The sequence below is a fragment of the Nelumbo nucifera genome, chromosome 3 (assembly GCF_055504915.1).
Source record: "Nelumbo nucifera cultivar China Antique chromosome 3, China Antique-T2T, whole genome shotgun sequence".
NCBI classification, from domain to species: Eukaryota; Viridiplantae; Streptophyta; class Magnoliopsida; order Proteales; family Nelumbonaceae; genus Nelumbo; species Nelumbo nucifera.
This window is the reverse complement of record NC_142651.1, coordinates 70,098,569-70,121,615: the sequence shown is the minus strand read 5'-3', so window position 1 is coordinate 70,121,615 and position 23,047 is coordinate 70,098,569. Positions and strand designations below refer to the sequence as shown.

Here is a 23,047-nt window from a genome sequence, read left to right as displayed (position 1 = left end):
CCTACGACTAAAGGGAACACAATCATGTTTCCCATACTAACACAACTCACAATCCAAAGTAGAAAGACGGCTCAATGCTGGAACAAGTAACTTAAGTGCTTTAAGAGACAAATGACCAAGTCTGCAATCCCACTGTAGAGGAGAAAGAGGCGACTGAAGAGATGTTGATGAACCACCACCATCAAGGTAACACAGTCCACCAACTTCATGCCCTCCACGGCTTCACCAATCTTCATCTCTGTCTTGAGATCTTGAGAAAACACAAGAGGGTTAAAATGCAATAAAGCAATTAAGAGACTTGGTCAATTTACTAACAGAGTCGATGATTAAAACTTAAAAGGGAATTTGGGAACATACAAAACTTAAGACGAAGATAGTAAACCAGTGTTAACATTACCAATACCACATATGGAAGAGATGGAGCCATTATCAAGTGTAATAGTGTGGATTGTAGAGGACGAAGAAAGAAAAGTAAACACACTTGGAGCCCCAATCAAATGATCGTAGTGATTTAAAAGGCGTGCCTAGGCACACAGGCGAGGCGCATTTTGGGTATGTGCCTCGCCCTAGTCCTAGGTGTGTCCCTTTCAAAAGGTGCACGCCTGGTGTACGTAGGCATGCACTTGATGGGCCTTGTGCCTCAACCCAGGCATGCACCTTTTTAAAATTTTGCGCTTTTTGGTTTTTTTTTAGTCTGACAGTTGGGTTGGGCGCTCCACCCCCGGACCCCCAACCACACCCGTCGAGGCAAGCTTCGAGAACCCCCCTATTTGCTAATGTTGTTCATTCATTTCTTTTGAATTTTTTTATTTTCTGACTTATTTTTTATTTTTTAGCTTTTTTTGTAGTTTTGTGCCTTGCGCCTCAGGTGCAAATTGGCCCTTGTGCTTTTAAAACACTGAATGATCGGAAGCCCAGAGTCAATGATCCAATGAGAGTGTTTGGATGCCAAACAAGCCATACCTGAGTGGGCAAGCATAGTTATTTTCTGCTGAGAAGTAGCCTAAAGAAACCACTCATACTCGTCACGTGGAACACTCATCATCTCTTTCTCGGAAGCATCTGTAGATGTAGGAGGTGTTTGATCAGCTTGCTGAATTTCTTGTCTCATACCACCACCACCACTAGCCACTACATGATTTGCCTAGGTTGAAGGTGGGCTACCATTGCGTAGTGTGTACACTTCTACAGACCACCATTACATCCTCTACCACGAGCTCCCCCTGAATCTCAACCTCCAATATGCCCACCACCATGATTGTACATGGGACCACTACCACCACCAAGACCTGGTTGAATTCCCCAAACTCCTCTACTACCACAACCTCCCCCTCTTGTCACTTCAAAAGTAAACCTATTAGATATGGTAGAGTTCTTTGTAGGTCCAACCAAAATCCTCCTGAGACGAGCAAACACTTCCTCAAGAGAGGGAATGGCAAACCCACTTAGTATCTATGCTCTCACCGATTCATATTTAGACTTCAATCCCATTAAAAATTTGGAATTCAAACATTTAGGTATATGCATATGATGCAAAAAGGAATCGAGCAGTTTCCAAGAGGTGGCAGATCTTTCTTTCAACTACCCCATTTTGTCAAGAGGTGTAAGTGCAAGAGGTTTTATGAATAATACCATGTTGTTCCAAATATTGTTGAAAAGGTGTATAAAAATATTCACGGTCATTATCAGAACAAAGGATTTTAATATGTACAACAAATTGAGTGCGAATTCCAGCATGAAACTTTTAGAAAATAGAGAATAATTCACTCCTTTTTTTCATAAAATAAAGCCATGGAATCCTTGAATAATCATCAAAACAAATTACAAAGTACTCCTCAAGACTAGCATAGTACTCGTCAAGACTTTGATTACCCTGTTGCAAATTAAAATACTCTTAGTAGAGCTGGTATACTGTTATGGGCCCGCGAATAGGATCTCATCACAGGTCGGTTACCGGGGAAAACCTCTTGTTTTCCCTTGTTTCTCCCTTTTCTCGAGGAACCTATCTTTAGTGCCTTAATGGTGATTTGTTAAAGAGATTACCAACTCTCCTCTGCTCTTTCTTGACTGAAATTCTGGATGGATTTATTGAATAACATCAGTCTTAAATAGGAATTACAAGAGTCCTTCTTAAGGAAACTTTCTAAAAAAGAACTTTCTAAAAAACATTAAGAGACTTTCTAAAAATAGACTTTCTAAAAACATTAAGAAACTTTCTAAAAGGAAACTTTCTAAAAGACCTAGGAAATAATAATGCTATTGCCTAATTAATAGGAACACTGAATCTAGCTAAGAGATAAGATAGGAACACTGAATCTAGCTAAGAGATAAGATAGGAACACTGGATCTAGATAAGATAAGATAGGAACACTGAATCTAAAGCCCATTACTGCTGCTGTCTGCAGCTGTATTCCTTTCCAACTAAAGCATCCACAATATATACTCTAGTTGTATTGTCCTGTCTTGAATAAAGCTTCTTTGCATGATTCCAAAACTCCATGGTTGTGTCTAAGAACATGAAATTCACACTAATCTTAGGTTCCATGCTATTCCATAACCAAGTCATAATTTGTGCATCTTCTTGTTCCCAATCATTGTACTCCTAAGAATCAACTGAGGGTTTTATCTTCTTTCACATGCTTCGCCTTTTTTTTAGCTCTGAGAAAATCTTGAATAGATTTAGCCTAATGTGCATAATTCTCTTCGTTCAATTTAATAGAGAGGTCATCTACACATTCAAGTAATCAGGGGGAATTATAACACTGGACTTGTGTTCATTGACATCTCCAATGGCTGCCATAAAAAAAAAAATATATATATATATATATATATATATTTTTTTTTCTTCTCACACTAATATGTTACACAACCTTACTAACTGATCCCCACACTGCACACCTACAGCTAACTACTGTTGAAACATCTACTGTCACAGGTTTTAGCAATGATAATCACCACTGTTCTCCACTTTTGACACCACAAAAAATCACCCAAATACACCTCACGCACATGATACTAGGTCTGCAACACATCATAAATTGCTTCCCAATATAATCTCATCCAACCCACCTATCTGAACCACACAAGTCAGACTTAAACCTGTCAGACCACTAAACTACTGTGAACAGCCCTCTTCGATCCATCGATTAGAGGGTTTTCTACCAACCACCTAAAACCACCACAACACCAACCTGAGGCATTAAAACTTCCAGAAACAAAAAACGATCATCCTTCTCAGCCTTTTTGTCAAACTCCAAGTGACTAAGAGAAAACCGTAAAATACTAGATTGGGAGGCACAGAAAACTGGACAGATCTGAACTGATTTATAACAGCTCTGATACTATGATAGAGTTCAGATCTGTACAGGATTCAATTCAGTGTCAGAATAATAGAAAATAAGAATGAAAGGAGAAAGAGAGAGAGAGGAGAAGAGAAGAGAAGAGGTAGAAGAAAAGACTGGATCGAACTAGAGAAAACTAATCTCTCTAGTTGGCCAGATTTGTTTATAGTTTTCTAACTAGAAGTACAATGACTATTGTGCCCCCACTAGTGTGGGACTCATCACTTAACTTAGAATATAACAGTAATTACATCAAGCATATAACATAAAGTAAAATGACTAAACTAACCCTGTACAGCCGACTCTAACAACCTTTACTTATCAAAAAAAAGCATGCAATTTGCTGCAGGTTGTACATTTCACCATTTCATTGCTAACCATATGTCTAATGCACCCACTGAAAAATAAAAGAATTAAGGCATCCATCTGTAAAATCAAAAGAGTGACATCAAAAAAAAGCTAGACTTTCTACCATGAATACAATTTAAAATCTTGATTAACAACATAATAGAAAAAGAGAATCCCACAATCCAATACAACAGCAATGAGCTGGCAACTCTACATACTCCTCTTAACTCTTAAAACAAGGATTTTTCAATAGCCCCTAGGGATACAGCCCAAATTTATCCTACTTTACCCATCCCTTACTAATGCATTCGCATTTGTAAATGTAACAAAGCTGCATACACACATTGGCCTGGCATTTGATGGGTCCTACCAAGATCTGACATCATGACCATTTAAATAATTGAAATGCCTCAAGTACAATAAGCATGCATACATAAGGTTTAGAATAAGTGTGTTCGGCATTGCCATGTTGGAAGAAAATGAATTAAGACCACCCAATCTAGTAGATACTGGAAAATTAGGGTACTCTCAAGCGGTAAACAGGCATACACTCAACAAAAATGAGCATACCTTTCTACGGTACTCCTTTTTCAATAATAAAGCATCAATGCTCTTGTGACGAGGAAAGCCCAATGCTTCATAGTGATCCGTGCTATTCAGAATTCTCTTCATCTCATCCACTGAACTTGTGTCTACCATGGCCACCCGGCTGGTGGAAGATTCTTTGCATGTATTCACAAAACTCGAAGCAGTAGACTGTTTACTGGATGATTTGCAAGAATGCAAATCTTCAGCTTCTCCAGTTGGCACAGAATGCTCAGAATCTGTTGAAAAGTTATCATCTCCTATGATGGGTTCTGATTCTTTATGCTCTTCAAAATTTGCACCATCACTAGCATTGTCACATCCTTTGAGCAAGTAATTGAAGACATCATTTGAAAGGAAGGCAAGATTTATTGAAAGGAAAACTCCAAGCCATCCAACACGAACTTTAACACAATAAAAAGCATACAAAGTTGCCATGAAGACCACCACCCGAGCATGGTTTAGGGAGAACAAATAACCTGCATTTCATGGTAGAGTATTAACAGATTTCAGCATCTGAAGAAAAACATTAATAGAAGGCAAAATAAATCAATGAGACAAGGAGAAGGGACTGTTTGGATCTTCTTTATTTTCAATCAATATTAGCATGCATTTTTTTTTTGAAAAAAGGTAGAGTATATTTATAATAAAATCAAAAAGAAGTATGCATGGTCCTCTGTACAAAGAGTTTCTGTACATTATAAACACCTCTTAAGGACCCCCAAAAAAATTCTACAGGTTGACAGCCATCTTCTAATTGTTGATACAATTAGAAGATGGTTGTCAACCTGTAGAATGATTACCACCTCCTATAGATATGGATTTTGCTCAAAAATTCAGCAATTCCTTTAAAGCCTGGTTTGCAATATCGGCAATATACAGTGAAATTTCCGGTGTAAGGGTTGTGCTTGGAGAATATACAGTGGGGTAAGGAGAACCGTTGTGTAAGGGTTGTGCTTGGAGAATGGAACGGGAGGAGAGAAACTTCCGGTCAGTGGAGAAGTGGAGGTTAGAGCTGGGCATTGAAGCTAAACACTTTCTGTTCGAACAGGGAGGGACATGAGGTAAGGCTTATCTGAAAATCAGGGAAGGTAGTAGGGCCACGCTACTATTACCAGAGGAGGCTTGCTACTGGCTGAAAGGCTTTGTTGATGGAACAGTAAACTCTATCAAGGTAGAAGGGTGGGAAAACTCAGTGGTATGTTGTGGGAAAAGTTATGAATCGGTTCTGAGAAGGAATGAGAGAGGATGGTTTATCATGGTAACAGAATACTTTGGTACTAACAAGAAACAAGTATTATGCATACCGGAAGGTCTGAGGGGTCAAGGCTGGACTTTCTTCGCCAATAATATCCAGGCCTTTCTCTTGGAATTTGAAAGGAAGGCTGTAGGAAGATTGGATAACAGATCGGTTGAAGATGCTCCATTAAGCTGTGGTACCCCGGAGCAGAGCAAGAAGCAAAGTCCCTGCTGTCAAGAGACTTTGATAGCAAGTTCATTCGGTATCCGAAAGTTAGCACTTGAAGAAGGGAGAGGCAAATGGGAACACAGAATGGTGTTAATGGCTGATAAGGTTGTAAGGGATTGGACGAAAGTGCTAGATGCAGTTGCAGAAAGACTGGGTTTAGAAGGTGATGCAGTAGTTCTACCGTTTGATGAGAAGAAAGCCATCCTCGATACAGGTGATGAAAAACTGAGCTTCAATAGTCCAAGTAGCTGGAAGACTGATACAAATACAAAAATGGGTTCCGTTATGCAACGAAGTTGTGCTAAAGGAATGCAACTTCTGGATCAAACTCTTAGGACTCCCTTTTAATCTCTGGAATGAACAGACCTTAGGAAGAATCGCTAGAGCCCTAGGGGGTGTTCTTCTAGAGCTGAACTTGAGAAGCTTGCGTGCTGCGGAGATCAGAGTTGCAGGGCTGAAGCCGGAGAGCTTGCCTCGTGCTCTTGAAATTCTTTCAGATGGAGCCTCGTATAAGGTTTGGCTGGCGACGGAAGTTGAGGCGTCTCTTTGGGGGAGACGACCAGAGGTAGGGGATGATGTGGCAGCGGAATGGAGCACACGTGGCACCCAAGGAGTAGAGAAGCAACCTGCTGCGCGTGACAGAGTAATTAGAGAAAATGAACAGTCGCAGGGTTTTTCCACCTCTCGAAGCCTTTCTTTAAAAGCAATTAATTCAATTTTTTTTGAATTAAATTCAAGAGTTTTAGGTGGCCCTTCCTATGCTGATGTGGCCAGAAGAGATTGTAACTCGGCACGTCTTAACAGGGCCACCACTTCTGAACCGGGTGTAAGATTGGCCAAGCCATCTTTTGGTCCACTCACCACTTGTAGTGGGCCACGTGACGACTTAAGTCATCACGTGGGGCGGGACAAGCTCTATTCGACTGTAGACGGAAAGGTCCGTCTATCTTCTTCCAGAAAAGAAGAGCCCGATCTGTTTGCTTCTCAGGGCTATCAGAAATCGCGAACAGGCGGAGGAAGGCGCCCTAAGCTGGAATCTTCGTCTGGACTGTGGAGAGCAGGCTTCCAGTGTAGAAGATCGCCCAAACCCATGTACAGTAGGGGTAAAATAGAAGAGAGAGAGGAGGAAGATAGAGGTTGAATAAGTTGCAGCACGGAGAGTGATGAAGAGGGGATTTCAGATGACTGTGCAAGCTTGGATGGCTCTACACAGGAAGATTCTCAGGCAGGACAGATCAGAGATGAGTTAAACTTAGAGCAGCTCTTTCTTGAAAATCCGATGGGTGTACAGAAGACAGATTTGGAGACTCTGGTAAACTTGAACAGGGTAGACCAAAGCTCAATTTCGGACAAGCCTCTACCAAGGTTCGGCCCCTTGCAAGTAGCCGTTAAGGTGGTAGGTCATGCTTTCCCAGATCTGAACAAGAGTACATCACAGAGAGGTGGACAACCGGGTAGAGAAAAAGGTATTTGTGTAAACCAGTTGATGGGGAATAGTTCCCTCCAACCCAAGGAGACGGAAAGCTCCATTTGTTCTTTACAGGGTTTGAAAACCAACCACCCTCCTCTGCCCCTTTCCTACAACCCTCAGTTGGAACCAGGTAACTCTAACAACTCTGTCAATTCAGTTTGTGCTACTGATGAGTGTTCTGTGTCCATTGTTCCAAATTCCTTTTCCAACCAAGAGTCAAAGGCCCATGGACAGGAAGCCGCAATGAGATTACAAGGGGAGGAGGGGGAGACAATAGTAGGATTACAGGGCAGGGATAAAAGGATATGGGGTATCATTGAGAGGATAATGGGTGAAGTGGAGAGGAATGATTTGCAAAGGGAGGGTACAAATGGGACAGAAAGAGTGCCTAGTGGAGAGGAAGAGAAAAGGAATGAGGAGAGGGGTAGACGTGGAGAGCTTGGAAAGCTAGATAAAAAGGAGAATTGTAGGGAAGATTCAGTGGCAGAATTTATGGGAAAGCTGGGGCGTAAACTGAAGAACCCAAATGATTTAAAAGCAATTCTACGAAAAAAGGAGGATAGAAAGTTCAAGAAAAGAAAATTGAGTGAGGTTGAGAGATTAAGAAGAGATACTGAGGGGGATAAGAAGTTTGGGGCCAGAGGGGACAGAAGGAAAGGGCCAAAGTAGATTTTGGTGGTGATAGGGTAGATTCTTGCAAAATTGTGATGAGAATCATAAGTTGGAATGTGAGGGGGCTAGGTAGTGCTAGAAAGAGAGCAACAATCAAAGAGGTGTTTAAGAAGTTCAATCCAGATGTGGTATTACTTTAGGAATCCAAAAGAATGGATTTTGACTGTAGGTGGGCGAGAAGTGTCTGGAGAGCTAAGGGAATTAAGTGGGCGGCTGCTCCGTCGTGGGGGTCCTCAGGTGGTATTGTGACTTTGTGGAAAGAAGATGTGCTTATAGGACTAGAGGAGTTGATAGGGGATCATTCTGTTTCTTTGAAGTTTAGGCAGGTGGAAGATGGTTTCGAATGGGTTCTAACAAATGTTTATGGGCCCAATGACTATAGGCAGAGAAAGAAACTGTGAGAAGAGTTGAGTGATATTAGGGGCCTTTGGGAAGGACCATGGTGTCTAGGAGGGGATTTTAATGTAGTGAGACTCATAGAGGAAACCAACAACCCTAGACAGAGAGTCACAACAAGTATGAGGAGCTTCAATCAGTTTGTGGATTCGTTTGAGCTTAAAGAACTCCCAATGCTTAACAATACCTTCACCTGGTCCAACCTCCAATCAAGCCCAATTTGCACTAAGCTGGACAGGTTTCTCTTTTCTACAGATTGGGAGGCACATTGGGGAACTTAACATCTAGGGTGCTCCCGAGGCTTACCTCAGACCACTGGCCTATAGTAATGTGTAAGGAGGATTTGAGAGGTGATGGTCCTGCCCCGTTTAGGTTTGAAAACATGTGGTTCACCCACCCGGGCTTCATTGAGAAAATCAAGGAATGGTGGCAGCACTATAATCCGCCAGTACAATGGGAAGGAATGAGGTTCCATAAAAAGCTTCAGTTCTTAAAATCCCAAATAAAGGAGTGGAACAAGTTGGAGTTTGGGAGAGTTGAGGAAAGGAAACAGGTGTTGGTAGAGTAAATAGAAGAGCTGGATAGGAAGGAAGGAAGGGGTCTTTTGGGTGAAGAAGATAGAGAAAGAAGATGGAGTGTAAGGAAAAGCAATTGGAGGATCTTTTGGTTAAGGAGGAAATAAGCTGGAGGCAGAAATCTAGGTGTAAGTGGTTGAAGGAGGGGGATAGAAACACCGGGTTCTTTCACTCAGTGGTAAACGGTAGAAGGAAGAATTTCATTTCAAAGTTGGAAGTCGAAGGAACAATATTTCCCACCTGGTAGAAATAGCAAAAACCTTTGTTGACCATTTCAAATCTATTTTCAGAAGACCTTTAAATGAAAGGATCTGGTTAGAGGGTTTAGATTGGCCGACTCTAAGTCCAGAAAACAGAGAGTAGTTAGAAAAGAGATTTGATTTGGAGGAGATAAAGGAAGCAATCTTTTCAATGGATAGAACAAAAGCTCCAGGTTCGAACGGGTTCACAATGGCTTTTTATCAAGATTGTTGGGGTATTGTGGAGGAAGATATTGGGTCAATGTTTGAGGAGTTCCACAGAAGGGGAATAATCAACCCAGGCTTGAACTCCACTTTCATTGCTCTGGTTCTTAAGAAGAAAGAGGCTTCACAACCAAGGGACTTCAGACCTATTAGTTTGGTGAACAGTTTGTACAAAATAATCGCAAAAGTGTTGTCTCTAAGGTTAAAGAAGGTTCTTCCTTCTATAATTGCACCTAACCAAGGTGCTTTTGTGATGGGAAGACAAATTACTGATCAAATCTTGATTGCAAATGAGAGTCTGGAGAGTTTTAGGAAATCCAAGAAGAAAGAAGTGGTGTGTAAACTGGACTTGGAGAAGGCTTATGACTTGGTTGATTGGTCCTTCTTGTTGGAGGTGTTGAAAAGTTTTGGCTTTGTAGACAGTTGGTGTAATTGGATTTGGGGTTGTATTAGAAGTTGCCACTACTCAATCTTGGTGAATGGAACTGTGGTGGATTTTTTCCCTGCCTTGAGAGGAATAAAATAAGGTGATCCACTATCCCCTTTCCTATTCACTCTGATTGCTGATGTACTTGGAAGATTGATTCAGAGAGCAGATTCAATGAATTTAATAAAAGGATGGAGAGTAGGAAGGGAGGAGATACCTCTTACTCATTTACAGTTTGCAGATGACACTATCCTTTTCTGTGAAGGTGGGGACATTGAGTGGATTCGGAACCTAAAGTTGGCAATACAACTCTTTGAGCAGGTATCCAATCTCAAGGTGAATTTGGATAAAAGTAGTTTGGCGGGTGTGAATATGGAGAAGAGGGAGCTTAGAGAGTATGCAGATGTCTTAGGATGTGCAACCTCGGATTGGTCGATGGCTTACTTAGGCCTCCCCCTGGGGGATAACCCTAAGAAGGTAAGCTTTTGAAACCCGGTGGTTGAGATATTTGGGAAAAGGCTTGCCTCTTGGAGGAAAAATTATCTTTCCATGGGGGGGAGAATCACTTTGATTAGATCAACCCTAGCTAATCCTCCTTTGTACTTCCTATATGTGTTTAAGATCCCCACAAAGGTCTCTAACACTTTGGAAAAGCTTATAAGGGATGTCTTGTGGGAGCCTGGAGAGGAGAAGCAAGACCATAGGGTGAGTTGGGAGGTGGTAACTAGAGGTAAAAAGCTAGAAGTTCTTGGGATTGGGAATCTTAGGAAGAGGAACATGGCATTGTTGAGGAAATGGCTATGGAAGTTTCCGTTGGAAAGAGACAAGTTGTGCACAAAGATTGTGGCTAGTATACATGGGTTGGAAGACAATAGTTGGGAACCTGGAATCTTGGCAAGGACTACAGCCGCTTCTCCTTGGTCAGCCATACACAAACTGCTTCTAGTATTCTCCCCTTGTATCAAGTATGGTCTTAACTCCGGTAATAAAATAAAATTTTGGGAACAACTTTGGGCCGGGGACTCACCTCTAATGGACCAATTCCCCTCTTTATATGCTCTTTCTGATTTGAAAAATGAACCCATTTCTTCCTTCTTAACCCCTCAAACTCTCCTTCAGGGTTTGGGTGAAACCTAGGGCTGAGAAGGTCAATTAGGGACATAGACTTGGACCACATTTTGTCTTTGTTAGCCATCCTTGAAAATGTCTTCTTGGATCCCATTAAGGAGGACACTAGATTTTGGGTTCCCTCCTCTTTAGGTGTTTTCTCTTGTGCCTCGTTTTTCGAGACTTTAACTCAGCCTTCTGATCCCATTGGGTTGTCTTTCCCGGTTAAAGAAATTTGGAGTAGGCCCGTTCCTCCTCGAGTTGGTAGTTTTTGTTGGGAAACTTTCCTGGAAAGAATTAACACAAATGACCTACTTCAAAAGAAGAGACCCAACTATTGTTTACATCCTAATAGATGTACTCTCTGTAAAGCTGATGGGGAAACTGGTTACCACCTTATGGTCACTTGTTCGGTTGCTAAATCAGTTTGGGAGTGGGTCTTTTCCCTTTTTGGGTGTGTTTGGATTCCCCCTGGGAGTGTCCAAAGCTTGTTCTCTCCATCTTTTTTCAAATGGCCGAAGAAGAGAGGGAAGACTATGTGGAGAAGCATTAGGGTTGTAGTGTGTTGGTCTCTATGGGAAGAAAGAAACTCACGAATATTTTCAGATAAGGAAAGAACCATTGGAAACTTATTAGATCTAATCCTGTTAAGGATGGCACATTGGTTGAAAACTATGGAATTGTTCTCAGATATTTTGTGGCTGATGTGGTGAGAAATTGGAAGGAGATAGCCTCCTCTGCCCTCTGTAAGAGGACCTGTAGTCCTTCGTGATCCCCTCCTCCTCCTCCTGGGTTCATAAAATTGAATTTTGATGGTAGTTGTATAAGGAACCCAAGGCCTTCTGAGATTGGGGGAGTATTCAGGAATGAGGCGGGGGCTATTATTGCTATGTTCTCAGGCCCAATTGGGGAAGGAGACTCTCTTAGGGCTGAGATCCTCGCAGCCCTAGAAGGTATCCAAAAAGCAAGGGAGTTGAACATCAGATGTTTGGTTCTTGAAGGTGACTCGGAGGTGGTGATTAGGTGGCTAAAGGGGGGAAGCAACGGATTATGGAGTTATAACAATGAGAAGAATAAATTAACTGGCTGAGTAGGGATATTGTGGTTCATTACAATTGGGTGAAAAGGACTGCTAATTCTTTTGTTGATGGGTTAGCAAAGCAAGGGGTGGATAGGGTTTCAACTTTTTGGGCTAATATTTTAATTTTCCTTGTATTCTTTGGTGGGGAGTTAAGTCTTTTTACCTCCCCTTTGTACCTAAGCTTCACATAGTTTCATATCTTTAATAAAGTTTCTTGTTATTGATCAATATATATATATATATATATATATATATATATATATACATACACATACAGTGAAATTTCCCCCAAATATCCCTATTCAGTATAAAGTGAAGTGAAACAGAAGAAAGGAGAGAGAAGAGAGAAGAGGAAAAGAGAAAAATTGATTGGGAGTCAAAAAGATTGAGAATGGTGGTGCCAACCCCATTTATCAAAAAAAATGGTTGTGCCAACCTTTCTATTTAAAATAGGGCAACCCAACTAATATAAAAAAAATGTACAATGACAAAAAAAGCCCATGTGGCATAAGTAGAACTCTCAACAGTTTTCATACTCCCTCTCAAGTTGGGACATAACCATGCTAAACTTGTCATAAAAGTCATTTTGTCACAAGTGATGTCGACCTTTTGTGAAGATGTATGCAAGTTGCTCTTCAAAACTAACGTAAGTAGTGCAAACTTCGCCACTCAGAATCTTCTCCTTGATAAGTGTTTATCCACTTCAATGTGTTTTGTTCCATCATGGAGGGGTTGAGTGCAATATTGATAGCAACCTTATTGTCAAAATAAACTGGCATGGGACTATATACTACAAATTTCGATTCTCCTAACAAGTTCTTTATCCACAAAATTTTGGAAATTCCATGGGACAGCCATGTTCCCGGCTTCTGCATTGGACCTAATCACCAAACTTTTTTTACCACTTCTCCATGTCATGGTTTCCTCCCAATCAGTGTTTTCAAAATCATGTGATTCACGATTTGAATCATACGATTCAAATCGAATCGGGGCTAAAACGATATGAATTGTATGTGTAAATCGTATTTTGAATTAATCATACGATTTGTAATCAAACCGGTAGTTTAAATCGTAAATCACAATTCCTGGATGATTTAAACAATCAAAGTTTGAAAGCCTCATTTGAGATTAAATGACCATTTAACACTCTTCCTTTTTAAAGTTTCACTTTTATAAAGAGAGGCAGAATCGTCATTTTAATTATAAAACATAGAATACCCACTTTGATCGATCAAAGAAGACTTACCATTCAAGGAAAATACTTGGGCATGAGACTGGGAGAGAAGAAACCCTCCTCCATTGTTTCGGTGAAGCTCCAACTTCCTTCTCTACTGGTCTGTGTTGAAAGGTAAGAGATTTTATTTTATTTTTTTTATTACTGTTTTTCTATTATCTATCTATACATGGTTTGTGTTGCTTTCTTCTCTTCTTCTTCTTCGGTTTCTTCTGTTTTACTGTTCGATTTCTACTGATTTCTACTGTTCTTCTTTCTTTCTTCTTCCTCCTCCTCCTTTTCCTCCTTGTTTCTTGTTTCTTCTCCTTTATTTCAGTCAGTTTTTTGGCATGAAAACAGGGGCTCCGCCCCATTTATTTCAGTCGGTTTTTTGGCATGAAAACAGGGGCTCCACCCTATTTGTTTCAATTGATTTTTAGCATGAAAACAGGGGTTCCGCCCCATGTCTTTCATTCTTTTTTTTTTCATGAAAACTATGGGTACCTAGTTTTGTCCTTTCTTTTTGGATAAAAACAGGGGCTCTGCCCTATCCCCCTTGTTTCATAATGTTTTGTCTGGATATTTTTGCATAAAAACACCCCCTTGTTTCATAATGTTTTGTCTGGATATTTTTGCATAAAAACAGGGGGTCCGCCCTTTTAATTTTCACCCTTTTTCCATGCACAAACAGGGGTTTTTTCCCAATATTTTTACTTGTTTTATTCCCCTCACCCTTTTCTTAATCACAAAACAGGGGTTCATCCCCAACTTTCATTCTTTTTTACACAAAATAAAACTGTATTATGCAAAAATAGATATGTATTTGCACTTTGTAGGTTAAAACAGATATGTATTCCTTTTTTTTCTTTTTGTTAATGTTAAAACAGATATGTATTCATTCATTTCACATGAGAAATTAATTTTTTTAGTTGTATAACATTCATTTGTAGTGTCTCACTATTGTATAAATTGTATGGATATTATTAATTGATGACTTGATGTGTGTAGTTTGCTACTTTGTTGAACACTTGGAAGTTAAAATTTAAAACAATAGAGACAAGACTCTATACTTCTAGACTCTAGAGAACATTATGGTTCCTTTTAAAAAAAACTGTAGGTAAGGACCGAAGGATAATTAAATTACTCATTTCATTAGGCTGCATTTATTTTAAGTGTAAATTCAAATTTACACTGATGGAAATTTTGATCCTGGTTTAGTGATCAATGGAAAATTGAACCGGGGCATCAATCGGGTAAAGACTCTTGAAACTCTGCTCTGAAACTCCATGGAGCCGACATCGAGCCCGCGGATCTCTTTCTCCGTTGACTTCGTCGACGACAATGATTTCATCTCCATAAGCCCGTGCTCTGAGTCGCCAAAGAAGCTTGACACAGAATGGAAAAAGGTGTCGGTGGCAATATAGATTTCAAGTTTCTCTCTAGCAACTCCACCGGTGATAGGATGTTAACAGCCAATGAGCTCTTCTTCGAAGGCAGACTCCTTCCCTTCTGGGAAATGCAGCATTCAAAGAAACTAAACAAGATCTCTCTCAAAACAAGGATGCAAAAGGAGACCATTGGACGGAGGAGGTCTTCTCACGCTCTCTTCAACTCTTCGTATAGAGAGGAGACCATTGGGTAGAGAAGAAGGAAAAGTTTACATTTTCAATGTATATATTGGTGAGAATGGACTTTTACATCAATTTACGAGGCAATATTAACACCTCTACCAAACACATGTAAAATCGAACCAGGGCGTAAAGTTTACCCCGGTTCGATTTTCTACCTCAAACAAGCGTGGCCTTAGTCATTATTCAAAACTCAAAAGATACTAAGACAATAGTAGCCTTGTAGGAAAATTGAAATGTGGACTTGTAATGATTAGTAACAATTTGATAATATTCTATTAATTATTAAATCAGTACTTGATTTTTAATATTTTTGGAATTAGTGTTGCAACTTTCAACTTACAAGTTTGCAACAATGCAACTTCCAAAGTTCTCAATTTATTCTATTCTTTTTAGTAGAAAATATGGTGAAGGCTCAAGATGTTACGTGAACGCTCAAGATGTTACGTAGGAGCATTGTGTCAAAGTTGATGAAAATAACAATTTGCATGTGAGATGCAATTACTGTGGTAGGGAATTTTGGGGAGGCACCTTTAGGATGAAACACCACCTTGCACGCACAAACAAGAATATTCAAGCATGCAAAAAAAAACCCAAAGGAAGTATATGAAAAGTTCAATGCATTATTAGAAAATAAAGAAGGGACAAAGAAACAAAAGGAGATGGAAATGTATGAATCCAATGCCGAGGCCAATTTGAGGGACTTCTATTTTGATAGTCACCAGGAAGCAAAGGATCCCAAAGGAAAACGCAAGGCATCATGCACACTTGATACTTATATACAAAGAGGAAAAAGTCATCAACAAGCAACTTTGAATCAAGTTTAGAAGAAAGATGATAGAGATAAAATTTGTCAATCCATTGCTCGACTTTTTTATACAAATGCTTTGTCTTTTAATCTTGTGAAAAGTCCCTTTTTTGCTAAAATGGTCAATGATATAAGTACATTTGAACTGGAACTTAAGCTACCAAGTTATCATGAAATAAGAAATACTTTTCTGAAAAAGTGGTAGGAATTATTGAACAAATGATTGAAGAGCATAAAGAGTGGAGGAAGACTGGCTGCACACTCATGCCAGATGGATGGATGGATGGTTGTAGAAGGTCCATTACAAATTTTCTAGTGAACAGCCCAAGTGGAACAGTATTTTTGAAATCTGTGGACACTTCAGAAATCACAAAAAGTGGAGAAAACTTGTTCAAGTTATTTAATTCAGTGGTTGAAGAAATTGGAGAGGAAAATATTGTTCAAGTGGTGACTGATGGCATCAAACTATGTAACAGCTGCAGAGTTGTTGATTCAGAAATGACCATTGCATAGGCAACATGTTAATGGACATTGGGAATTTGCCTACCCAAGCTGAAACAGTTAAGAAAGCAAGATTCTTAACTAGATTCATATACAAGCATTGTTGGGTTCTTAATTTGATGCGTCGTTATACTGGAAACAAAGAATTGACAAGACCAGTTGTAACCCGCTTTGCAACTTGTTTTCTTACATTAAAAAGTGTTCAACAGAAGGATGCATTAAGGAAGATGTTTAAATCAGATGAATGGGAAAGAATTCCATTTGCAAGGAAAGAGGAAGGAATTAAAGCACATGACATTGAGTTGATTGATGTTAACTTTTGGGCATCAGTTAAATATTGCCTAAAAAGTACTCTTCCCTTGGTGAAAGTTCTTTGACTTGTTGATTCAGATGAAAGGCCTGCCATGGGATATACTTATGAGGCAATGGATCGAGCAAAAGAAAGGATTTCCAAGAAGAACCTGGGAAATGTGAGGAAATGATACAAGCCACTATGGTACATTATTGATAGACATTGGGATTTACAACTCCATGGGCCATTACATGCAGCAACTTATTTTCTAAATCCAACTTTTCAATATGATGAAAATTTTAATGCAGATTTAGAAATTAAGCAAGGCCTTTATGATTTGCTTGGAGAAAATGATTCCCAGTACACGAGCGAAATATAATTGAGGATCAAATTGACAAGTTCAAGGCAACGAAAGGTTTATTTGGTAGAGAAATAGCAAAGCTTACTCGGAAGGCAAAGCAACCAGGTTTGTTATTAAACAACTAAGGTGGCATTCAGAAACTCTGAAGTCTGAAGTTTGAAAAGCAAAAAAATAAAACCTCAAAAAAAATCTCTGAAAGCAATCCGTAGAAAATTTGTTTTTCTGCTTTTGTAGGTATCTGAATATAGTGAAGTTGTTTGATAATCTGAATGCTCTCACATCTTACCCCTCAAATTTTACAAATTTACCCCTCAAAGTGTTACTTAAATAATAAAAAATTATTGAAGTTTTATAATGTTATAAAAATTATAAAATAATAAAAAGATTAAATATTAATAAATTAAAAATAAATAAATAAGATTAACAATATCAATAAAAGATTAAAATTATCAAAATAATATTAATTACAATATTGTTATTTTTTAATTTGTCTTCAAAAGGTTAATATTGTATTCAAATATTAATATTATAAGAAAATAATACTTTAAAGAATAAAATCGAATAAAACTAGAAGAAGAAAGTCTGATTGGTTGTAAATGATGTAGACATGCAATGGAAAACCTCTTAGGATCTTGTGGCCGAAAACCATATGATGCCTCTTATGCTGGTACTGTGCCATATATAGGATATGTCCCTGGTCCTTTTGATGTTCCCTTTGGAGGTACCCTACCACAAGATCCATTTGTTGGACAAGGATATATGTTGCTTGTGGTACCACCCTAAAGGGACCCTGTAGAATTTGCTATGGGTCCTCTAGTCATGAGTAGTTTGAGGCCTGAAAAGTTAGCAGAAGGGAAAGGTGAAAGTAAACGACACGGTGAAAGCAATGGATGTTCCAAGAAATGGGTTCTTTTGAGAAATGAAGAGCAGCGGTGAAAGAAGCTCCAATGGCAGACAAAGGAAAAAACAGAGCCACCACCATTACTTTGGTACTCGTTTTCTTTTTTCCCTTGCTATCACTACAACTAAACCAGACACAAAGTGGTTGTCTCTGTGCAAGAAGGTTCATTCAGGCTCTATTCAGCATTAGTTCTTCGTCCCATTCAAAGAACCCTAACCTCTTCATTCCCTTGCTACCACTGCAACCCAGAAACAGAATCGGCGTCTCATGTGCAAGAAGGTTCATCCATTAACCTATTCAGCATTGGCTCTTCAACCCAATCAAATCACCCCTATGCAAGACTCTTCATTTCCTTGCTACCATTTTTAATTTTTTTTCTTCTCATTCCTTCGCTACCACTGCAACCCAGAAACAATCACTGTAGTCAGTGTAAACTCCAACTGATTGTAATAGGAAGACCATAAATCATATTTGAATACCATTGGGTTTTCCAACTTTATAAAGGGATATCGATAGGAAATAAATTTCATCCACTACCTCCAAATGCGCTCGTAGGTTGCTCAGTCCCTGAAATTTTCAGAGGCATTTTCAGAGTTCAGAGGACATGTTCGGAGGTGCAATCAAACAACCACCGGCCGATGAAAAAGCAACATTTTCAGAGTTCAGAGGTCTGTTCAGTGCTACTGAATGCCACCTAAGTGTAGGTACATGTTGTTCACCACAACTGCAATAACACAGAAGGCGCTAAACCAATACTACAGAAGCACCTGCGACGGGTTCACAACTCAGCACAGATTTGCGATGACCTCAAAGCCACCACAGACTTGCGATGAACTCAAAGCTACAATACCAATGACGAACTCGAGGTCGCCACGGACCTGCAATGAGCTCAGAGCCATCGCAAATCGACGGCGAACGAATAATATAACGACTAGCTGATGTCACTCGTGACAGGACATCCAATAGGATTAAGAAAGACACGTCAAGACTAGCACTGACATCACCCATGCCATGTCAGTACAGGAAACCCGCAAAAAAAAGTAGCATATGTGTATTATGAGAATCCCCAGACGAAAGGAAATCTCGTCCTTGAGAGATCTCACAAGACACGTGGCGAACTAGCAGTGTCCCCTTGACAACTGACACCGAATCTAAGATCCCTCTCCAAATGGGAATCAAACTCCTTTAGCTCCTTCCCTTCAACACCTCGGAATCTCTCCTTATTAAAGGAGGCATGAATCATAACGAACATACGACTCTATCGACAGAAGCCCTCAAGCCTACCCTTGCTCCTAACCTTCCTTTGTCCTTCAAGGAGACCACCTCACTTAGCCTTACCACACCGCTCACACTAAGTATATTATTTTTTCTTTTGGTTGTGTTATGCTTAGTCACTTACATATTAATGCTTCGCAAAGCAGCCATATGGTGGGATAACTATGGAGATGACACACTAGAATTGAAGAAATTGGCAATCTGTATTTTGAGTTTAACATGCAGTTCTACGGGTTGTGAAAGTAATTGGAGCACATTTGAGCAAGTAAACCTTCTATTCCTTTAATTATTTAGTTTAAGAGATTAAAATTTATGCTAAGGGTATATTATATATGAATTTATATAATTCTTGAATCTTGATTTTTAATGTTTCTAGATACATTCAAAAAGAAGGAATCGTTTGGAACAAAAGAGATTGAATGCTTTGGTGTTTGTTAAATACAATTGACAACTTGGGATCTGCCATGAGAAGAGAAAAGTTGAGCAAGGGCTTGATCCAATTTGTCTATCAGACATGGAGTCAGATGATGAATGGACAACTGAGAAGGAAGATCCTGCCATTTCTGATGACACCACATGGATGGATATGGGAGAGTGTTTTACTGAAGTTGAAGGAGTTGTAGATAAGCGAAGGAAACATGGTAGGTTTTATTTTTCTATTATTATAATTTATAAATTATAACTTTATTATTTTATTCAAATAATCATAATTTGCTCTACCTTAAGTCCTACAAGAGGAGAAAGAAAAGGGACAGTCTAGCTTCAAGATGAAGAAGAATTTGTTTCAACTTGATGATGATGATGATGGGGATAATGATAGAGAGGATGATGATTGATATATTTTGATGGATTTATTTCTTAGTTTTTTAGTTGACATATGAACTTATACAAAAGATTTATAGGGCTATACTGTTATATATATTTGTGCATAGTGGGGCACTTTTTTGTATATTTTGTGTAGGGAACCTAAATAGTATATTGGGTTGTCCCATCTTTTTTGTTGACTAAACTCTTGGATATATGGTCACTGTCATGTAAAGCTCATATACATTCATATTTGAAGATACTGCTTTTCATTGACACTAGTGTAACTATAAGCCTGTCATTACTATATAGTTATAAGATGTTTATGGGTTAGAAATCTTGTGCAAAGCCATTTTTTCTATTTTTTGAGAGATTTAGGTATATTTTAGAGTTTTTAAAAGCTTTTGAAAAAATAAGAAAAAATCTTACAATTTACAATACGATTCGATTCAAACCCCTTTACGATTTTCAGAACATTGCTCCCAATACAATACTGCAAACTACTATCTAGCCTAGTCAGCATCTATATACACTTCCACCTTCAAATGCCCATGCTTCTGGAATAATAAACTAACCCCTAGAAATTTCTTGAGATACTTAAGAATTCTCTCAGCAGCCTCCATGTGAGTGGCCTTAGAGGCATGCATGAATTGACTAAGGACACCCATGGAGCAACGTCAGCTCTGGTCATAAACAGATACATAAGTCTTCCAACAAGTCTTTGAAACTGCTTCACATTTTTTATGGTCTCTCCATAACAGTCAACCAACCTGTGATTTGGATCAATGGGAGAATCAATGGGCTTTACTCCTAGCTTATATGTGTTTTGTGATAGATCTGGGATATATTTCCTTTGAGAAATGAAGATCCATTTTGTGAGCGCTCGCTCACAAAATGGATCTTCATTTACCTCAAGGGACCTAGATCTTTCACCAAACTAACTGGCTAAGAACTCCTTCAGCTTTTGAATTTCGCTAATCCAATCCCGAGTGACTACTATGTCATCAACATACAATTTCAAGGCTACAATTTTACCTTCCCCCCTCTTCACAAACAACACATCGTTGGACTAGCATGATTTAAATCTGATTTGTTGCACAGTTAGATGGAACCTACTGTTAGAAGTCGCCATCTCATAATCTTCCCTTCCTCTCAGCAGACCTTTCAAGTCCCTCTTCCCCTCCGCCTTCTTCATCTTAAAGCTCTGTTTTCTTTCCTCTCCCTCAACCCCAACTCCTCAACCTGTTACCCCCTTGTTTGAAAGCTCTGTTCAGCAAAGGATCAGTCTCTTCCGGCCGAACTGGAACATCAGCACCCTAAATAATCAATCCCAGTTCATAGGACTGCCCTGCGAACTCCAATAACAATCTATCTGGTATGTCGTCAGGACTCAAGATCTCTCAGCTCAACTAAAGTCCTTGCCAAACTGAGCTTGTCCCAAGTTCTATTTTTGTCATTGAATTTCAATCTAAAGCCCCAGTTATCCCTTCGAATGTCAAAATGCTCCAGGCATGCAGAGGAATTCCGACCACTACAACCCAAACAGTGTACATCAACCTCCCAGCTACTAGATCTCCGGTTGCCAAAAACCACCAATTGAGTAGATCAAATTCTCTCTCCTTTGTCTTTTCATGTTCCATAACACATTTTACAGCATGTCTGTTGTGAAACATAAACAAAAGCAAATCTGCACTCAATCTTCTCAGCAACAGAAAAATTAATTCATTAATTTAGAGAAGATAAATACAACAAGAAGTTGTGAGGAAAAAAAAATAAACCCAAAAAAAACCGTCCTAATATCACAAAAGAGCCAAAAACATGGATTGTCTCTGAATTCCTTGTTTAGCTAGGTTGCCAACCATGCTGTTTGCAGACCTTCTAATCCATCTTATCTCGATAAGCATATCTCTAGCAAGCTGTTTGAAGTGCCTGAGTTCATTCCTTAGCTTCCAAATTACCCCCTTCCCCCTTTTTCAACCAACCCACAACTACTTTTGAATCCCCCCCTATCACCTTCTCTCTTACCCATTCTAATGTTGCCCATATTTCAATCTTATCAGTCTCCACATCCTTTCCTACCATGCCTATTAGGCTTGCATGTAATACCTTCATTCTCTCCTCCATCTTACCAACTTTCTTGATGTCCACTATAATCTTCTTCACTCCCACTCTCTTCCCCATCACATCCGTGAGCTCAATGATAAATCAAATGAGTGTTCAAATGGTTCCCCCTTCAGATAAGTACGAAAACAAGAGAGCATATTTCTGGTCTACCAATCATTTTCCTGGAAGCTAAATACTATATCACACAAGAAGGAAAAAAAGGTATTGAGTAGTTCAACGAATTGGTGATGCTACTAATGGAAAACAAGTTTATAGGAAGTTTGGGATCATGCAATAAATTAGAAAGCGTAAGGCCAAAGGAGAGAGAAGCTTCCTTGACGAATTATGGTAGAGAATGAGCCATCAACTAATCTCACCTTATCCCTCCCAAAAAGTAGATTATAGAAAAATAAATTGGACTTACTTATCATGTGATTCAAGGCTCTAGAATCAATTATCCAAGGGGATTATGAAGTATGATTAGACACATGGAAGGTTGTGGCAAGAGTTACCTGATGCAGATGAAAAGAAGTCGAGGGAGTAGTATTAGAATCCATCAAACGGAGTAAAGCAGTTTCGATCAGACAATGCAACTGAATATTTTGAGAGTTCCTTGAATATCTTCCTTGAAGACAAAGGAATCCTCAATCAACCATTTTGTACACCTATATTCCACAATAAAACAAAGTTGTAGAAAGGAAAAATCGCCACTTACTCGAAACTACTCGTGCTTTATTGTTCCAACACAAGGTTCCAAAGAAGTTTTGGTCACATGCAATGCTTACTGCCTCTTATCTAATAAATAGGATGCCATCTAGGGTGTTGGGCATGAAGACTCCATTTTCAGTCCTATGTCTTAATAAGATTGAGTTTTCTCTACCACCCAAGGTGTTTGGCTATGTGTGTTTTATCTATCTCACAGGTCCCAAGAGAACAAAATTGGTCCCCAAGGCTGGTCATGGTGTTTTCCTTGGCTGTTCTCCAACTCAAAAGGACTATAAGTATCTTGATCCTCACACTGGGAGGAAGAGGTTTGCTCCCAATCATTCTTTGAGCCCCCCTGAAATCCTCTTCAAAGGGAGACTAGTAGGGTGGAAGAGGTTTTCCTCTAAGGTAAATCCTTTCTAGCCTCAGCCTCACCCTATTTCCCCACTTCCATCCTCTCCACCTTCTACCGATGATCCATCTTGCAATGAAAAGACTTCTACAGCTCCTAACCCAGACCA

At 39.4% G+C, this 23,047-nt stretch overlaps 1 protein-coding gene across 3 annotated transcripts in view; it reads right to left on the bottom strand.

Moving 5' to 3' along the window:
• LOC104589174 (Chaperone DnaJ-domain superfamily protein) overlaps positions 1-23,047 on the bottom strand; it is a 60,758-nt gene that overhangs the window by 17,309 nt on the left and 20,402 nt on the right. For 2 of the 3 annotated variants that reach the window (XM_088900157.1, XM_088900158.1), the window contains exon 4: positions 4,260-4,753. In XM_088900157.1, the coding sequence (XP_088756283.1) occupies positions 4,260-4,753 (494 nt within the window). Of the gene's footprint in view, positions 1-4,259; positions 4,754-5,923; positions 5,961-23,047 lie in introns of those variants that run through there. The other variant, XM_088900159.1, reaches the window with a different exon arrangement.